This window comes from Phycomyces blakesleeanus, assembly GCF_001638985.1.
Source record: "Phycomyces blakesleeanus NRRL 1555(-) unplaced genomic scaffold PHYBLscaffold_4, whole genome shotgun sequence".
NCBI lineage: Eukaryota > Fungi > Mucoromycota > Mucoromycetes > Mucorales > Phycomycetaceae > Phycomyces > Phycomyces blakesleeanus.
This window is the reverse complement of record NW_017265137.1, coordinates 984,800-991,392: the sequence shown is the minus strand read 5'-3', so window position 1 is coordinate 991,392 and position 6,593 is coordinate 984,800. Positions and strand designations below refer to the sequence as shown.

The 6,593-nt window shown below is 32.2% G+C and overlaps 1 protein-coding gene across 1 annotated transcript; it reads right to left on the bottom strand.

The window, feature by feature from the left end:
* Positions 1 to 3,873: 3,873 nt before the first annotated feature.
* On the bottom strand, positions 3,874 to 6,289 carry PHYBLDRAFT_179889 (hypothetical protein; the record flags this gene model as incomplete). The annotated part of the gene is made up of 7 exons (XM_018438226.1): positions 5,962 to 6,289; positions 5,412 to 5,667; positions 5,280 to 5,331; positions 5,106 to 5,210; positions 4,793 to 4,986; positions 4,248 to 4,714; positions 3,874 to 4,025 (listed from the first exon to the last, which is right to left on the bottom strand). The coding sequence occupies exons 1-7, from the start codon at positions 6,248 to 6,250 to the stop codon at positions 3,874 to 3,876; spliced, it is 1,515 nt and encodes a 504-aa protein (XP_018295562.1). The 5' UTR covers positions 6,251 to 6,289.
* Between the last annotated feature and the right edge of the window lie 304 nt (positions 6,290 to 6,593).

The window sequence follows — 6,593 nt, the reverse complement described above, 5'->3', positions numbered from 1 at the left end:
ACGTTTGCATTGACATTTTTAAGAATGACCTTCATTTCACTCATTATAGTTTTAAGAGGCTTACGAGATATGTTAGATTATTTTGAGAATTGGGCTTTTAATTGGCACATAATCCTTGTCCATTGCACCAACATTAAAGTGACACTCTCATTAGACTATTACGACCGCCTTTCGTAGTGAATCTCTCTAAAGATTGAATTATGGGTAATAATCAAGTCTTGTTGTATTAGAATGAGCATTGTTTGATGAAAATGTACATTACATGTTGAATTCGATTAATAAAATTAAACAACAAAAAAAAAGAATACTACTTTCTTTTTATCTTCTTTTTTGACAACTTTTAACGGGTGTTTAAAGAAAAACGTTTCTCATTGTGAGTGCCTTGACATGTATAGAATGCTTATCAACTGGATACTTAATATAATAGCTGCTATCCTAACTAATAAAATACAAACCAATGAACTTTTGATAATCTATAATATAAACAGTATTTTTGAAAAAAAATCTACCAAAAGTCTTGGTAGTCAATCGTTTCAAGCTATCAATAATTTTGAGCCATACCTTCATTTCCCAAGTCAAAAAAAAAACATTAGTACATTTTATGCTGAATGTAGCCTTACTTAAACTGTTATATCCTTTTTACTCTAAACTTTACACCATATTATTATTATTATTATTATTATTATTAATAGAAGAACGTTTGTGGTCAGAAACTGATTGTCACAATAATACAATTGAACTGGTACATACACAAATAATCATTTGAGATGGACAGCAAGTTAGATTCGTTTAATACAAAATAATAATCCAATAACAGAATTTAAAAAACTAACAAGAAGCCTCTAAATAATATCTCTACACACACGCAAATATAATCTATGTTTCAGCCTTATTTTAATTCTGTACGTGTTTGATGGTAATAGCACTGTATCTTTTACTTTTTTTTTTGTATTCTTAGTGTATCTTTTACTATTAGAGGAGGTGTAAAAAGAAATCGCTATTTTAATATTTAAAAATACAGAATTTTGGAAACTTAAGCTACGACAATTATTTAATTTCAGAACAGCGGTCTTATAACAATACTTTAGTCCGCTAATGCTTTTAACGGCCGATAGTTGACATTGGTTTTACTGTACACAATATAAATATATAAATGTGTATGGTTGCGGTTACGGTTACGGTTGTTATTAATATGGCTGTGATTATTATTAGCATGACACACGAGGTTAGAAAGGTTAATTAAAGGAAGCAAAAAAATAAATAAAAATAAAATCTGGCTAGTTTACTCACAGTGTATGGTGAATATATTTTATTTGCCTATTTCAGGAACAAACCAATGGATCTTGGACAACTAATTAATTGAACCATTTAATACATTTTGTATATTTGATAGAATAGAAAATAGTAGTGATTTATAATAGTTGACTCATCACAATTCTCTCACGGTCAGCCAAAGTATACTCGTACATTTATCATTCGTGTGTGAACATGCTGGTAAAATATCATTTTATTTTATTTTTATCTTTTCAGCTTTCTTTCTTTCATTAATGGTTGTTGCTTGTTTTTTTTATAAAAAAAAAGGTAGAATAAATGACATTTTCTGTAATACATTTGATTTTAAAATAATAAATATAATATATATACATGTATCCACGGTAGTACCCTACGGAGAAAAGGAGCGAGAGAATAAAAGGGATCGAAGGAAGGATCTAAAGAAAGGGAACGAGAGAGAAAGACCGAGATATTTGTGTGTGTGTGTGTGTGTATCTAACCAACAACAAAAAAGGGCGCCTGTGTCTGTGTGAGTGTGTGCGTGAGCGTGAACGTGTGCTTTGATGGTGGTTTGTGTGTTACGACTTTTATATTTGGTAAAGATCACAACTAAAGATATATATCAACTGTTGTGCAAGACAAGGGTAAAGTAAATAGATTGTTAAGTACAAATATCTCATTCAGAGAACTTTAATAAATCTGAGCCTGTCACAGCTCCATACAAACAAAAAAAAAGTACAAATACCCATTATTGGTATTAGTATTATAATTATAATAATAGAGGAGGTGTTATCTAGTGGAAAATTGAATTTTTTATCCATTTTTACTTTAAACGGCTATTTGATTTCCAATGATTCTTATACGTTTTTCTCGGTTGATGCGATTTAATGGAAAATGTAAGTGGAAAATTAAGGACTTTAATTTTCCACTTACATTTTCCATTCAATATTTTCTCAAAATCAAGTTTATTATCTCGCTCTCAAATCAAGGTATAGGGTAGCCAGGAGTGTCTATTGTATATGTAATAAATTTATTCGATCTTTAAAGGTCGATTTTATTTTTAAAAAAAAGATTGAAATTTATGAAGATTTATTTTTCTTATATTTGACACAGTATGATGTTCTCATCAATTGATAAGTTTCCACAACTGCTGCTGGAGTGCTTTGTTTTTTACTGGGTTTGTCCAATCTTTATTTTTAGCAGTCACGCCTTTTCCATTAGATAACACCTCTAAATAAAGAATCGAATGAAAATCATTAGCTAATAATTCCGTTGATGTAAGTACGAGATTGCGGTTATCCTCGTTCAAAACCGATTGAGTAATAAGATTGATAAAATCCAAATTTTGAATAATATTTAAAACTAAAAAATGGTGTAAATAAGCAATTTTTTTTAAGTGATTAGCCTACTTACCTCTGCGATTCATGATTTACAAGATCAATGAGAAAAAACGAAGCAAAAAAAAAACCACAGCAAATTTTGAACGAAACCTGAGCGACAACTTAGATTTTTATTGGGCGACATCATTTTGAGAAAAGGTGTATACGATGTTTTTTTTTTGGGTGTACGAATTTTTTTCTAAAGTGTACGAAAAGTTTGTGAAAAAGGTGTAAGAAGAAGATGCTTCGGGTTATTACACTCTATCACCGCTTGCACTACCTTTTTGGTTACACTTTGATGTATAGATGAACCTTTTATACACTCATAGATATGTACACAATCAATTGTATATATTTAAGTCCATGAACAAAAAGAAAAAAATAGAAAAAAGAGGCATTTTATCAAAGATAACTTCTATATATAAAGTATATATTTGATTAACTATCATTCTTAAATATAAATGAGCTTTGAGATTCAAGATAACTATTACTATTACCAATGTCATTACCACCATATACTGCTGTGTACATTTAGTTTTAGGCTTGGATTTATATGATGAACGATAAGAATAAAATACAATACAAAAGGATAGAATATAATTGGGATATATACAGTTCAATACAGTGCAGTGCAGTAAACCAAGAAAAAAAAGAAAGGCGGCATAAGATTTCAAATAAGAAAATTATCACTTCACTTTTTTTTCTAGCTTCTTTTTGGGAAAACAAAACATACAGACCAATCAAATGAAAGAGTATGTGTATATAAAAGAAGTTGTTTTGTTTTTTTTTACGTGTTGTTTCATATAACTTTTTAATATTTTGGCGGTGTATATGAATACGTTTGAATGTAGGACCGTGTACGTGTACGTGTGTGCGTAAGGTTGTGCGTATGTGCGTATATGTTCGTGTGGGTTTGTGCTCGTGTGTACTTGTGTGCTTGTGTGCGTGGGTTAAGTGAGGGAATGGTATAATAATTATATATGTATATAACAAAATCAAAAACAAATAAAGAAAATATGTATAAAAAAGATATAGTGTAAATTAAGTATGTATGTATGTATGTATGTATGCGTGTATGCGTGTATGCGTGTATGCGTGTATGCGTGTGTGCGTGTGTGTGTGTGGGTGTGTGGGTGTGTGGGTGTGTGGAGAGGTAGGGTATTATGGCAACTTATAAAGCAAAGAAAAAAAAGTCGCTTGTTTGCTTGTTTTGTTTTCTTCCTTAACGTCTTTGGCTTGATCGCTCTCCACCGCTATTCGTGCTTTCGCCACTTCCTTTTGAAGCTCTGGAAGACCCATCTGAAGATGTCGTTCCTAGTCGTCGAACGGAATGGGGTGGTGATCTACTTTGCGCTAGCCTTTTACTTGCGGCAACTATTGAAGTTGTATTAATTGAGTATTGAGTATTAATTTATATTAAAATTAGTATTTTGGCTTGAACTTTTTATGATCATGAGTTACTTCTTTTTTCTGGGAATAACTCTAATTTCTTTTTTGGTTGTTCTTATTCTTAGTATTCTGCTTCTTCTTTGGCTTGCTTTATCTTATATATATATTGATTTTTTTCTACTTTTAACATTCTATCTCGTGACTTACGATTTTTTGCTTTTGTTTCCTCATCAAGACGATTGATAATCATCTGTATCTTTGTAAACCATTCTTGCTGTTCTATTGGCCCATTGGTCTGGAGTACATATACAGTTGGTGAGCCCATGTAGGTTGTGTTGAGGGTATCTATTCCTTGGAAAGAGGATATTATTTCGATGCAGTGCTCTCTTCCACCGGCTTCTTCTGGCAAAAGTATCCGGACCTGGGCATGTTCGAGAACGATGTGATTCTTGTACTGTAGGACGGTCCGTTTGGTTTCTTGTTTTGGCCGCACAATGGCCAATAGATCTGAAAACAAAAGATAGGTCCGTTCTTCTGCCATCTTTGAATTCATAGTCACGCGTGATAGTTGACCCTGAAGCACCAATCTTCTTTGAGCCTTTACGCCAAAAGGAGCACCGACAAGCGCTTGGTGTATCATAAGGACCTGATCCACATTATCAGCATCTTGAACTCTACAGATAGACAGATAGATTATTACACTTTTCTTTGATTTTTTTTTTACATTCTCTGGCTTTAGATTGATAACTTACTTGACTTTGATTTCTTCTGCCAGACCGATAATTTGTCGCTTACAAGACAATAGACCGGCATAGTCAGGGTGCATCGGGGAAGTCATGTCAGCTAGTCTGGTCATTAGTAGTGCGTAACGACTGATACAACCCGCGGGGATTTGTAGTAGAGACAGCAAGGTTGCACCTTTGAGCGATGGATCTTTGTGCGCTGTCTAGATATATATATACATAAATAAATAAAATAGAGTAAAAAAGAAATTAGTATAACTATTTTATATATACTTCTTACATTGTACACTACACCCATATATACATATAATTTTTTTCTTACCTCTACAAACTTCTTGAATGGTTGATATCTCATGAGACGTTCATAGGTTGTAACAGCAATATCGTAATTGTCAAGGTAGGCGTGATAATTCACCAGAGACGGTAACTATGGTTATTATTATGTAGTTGGTAAATAATGGTATTCAAGACTTGACAATTACATATTGATATTTACCCAACTCTTGAATACATCAGAAAATATCTGGGTTGGTCCCCATATTTCCATTCTACACAAAAAAAAAAGAGAGACAGAAATATAATATAATAATTGTCAATAATTGTGTAATTGTTTTTAAGGTTTGGTTACCTTTGTTGAAGAATGGTGTGAATCTTTTGATGAGTATCATAAATTGTGTCAAAGTTTCCAAATAGCCAGCGTGTCTCTCTCTCTGTGCAGACCATTTTCTTCATTCCCAGAAAACTAAACGATGAATTCTTGCTGTCCTTGCGAAGTGGATCAAGAAAGACTCGTTTGATGAGGTTGAGAGATTCCAGGTAGGCTTGTTCAGAGAAGAAGAGTTGTTGGATAATTGCTTCTCTTTTTTGGTGGACTAGTTCGTGGTCTGTAGGACAGAATGGAAATTTACATAATTATTATTAATAATATTCTTATTACTGTTACTATGGTTACTATGGTTATTATTCTGATATATATATATATATATATTCTTGTGTGCAATATGTGCATGTGTGTAATGTATGGCCATGCAATGTAAATATATATATATATATATAATGAAAGGTCTAATTTTCTATTACTATTATTATTTTTACTTTATGGTTTGAACATCGTTTATTATATAGAGCAAAATAATGATAAAGAAGTAGAAGAAAAGGTAGGGAAATGGACACCCTACCTATCAAACCGTCGTCTACATCATCATAATCCAAGCTGTCGATAATATCGAATTGATCATCTTGAAAATTGTTGATATCGTGTATATTTGATGTGTAAGGGCTGCTGTCGTGGGACCCGGAAGAAAAGGATGTGATGTGGTTTATTCCATTAGGATAACCTGACCCAGAGCTGGCGTAACTACTTTTGCTCGAAGTGCTAACAAAACTATTGAGTCCAGAGTGTGTCTTTTGGCGAGTTGGAGGGCTTCGAGGTACGTTTTTGTTGTCTTTTTCGATAGAAAAGTGCATTCTCCAAAAGGTGATAAAGGGTTGCTAATTAATAAATATATAAATAAATATAAATAAATATCTATTGAAGTGAAAGAGGTGAGAAACATATATTCTTATATATATTTATATATATATATTTATTTATATATTATTTAAGAGCAATATTATAAAATAGGCACTGTAACACTGGTTAAAAAAAAACAAACTCAAAAAAAAAAATTCAAATTGTTCCTGCAAAAATTGTGTGGCAAATACATAAAACTGGGTACGTTCTGTGTCTCTGTGTACTCTATCTGTGTACTTTGTGTATATTCTGTGTGTATTTTGTATCTCTCTATATTTCTCTCTGTGCAGTGTGTGC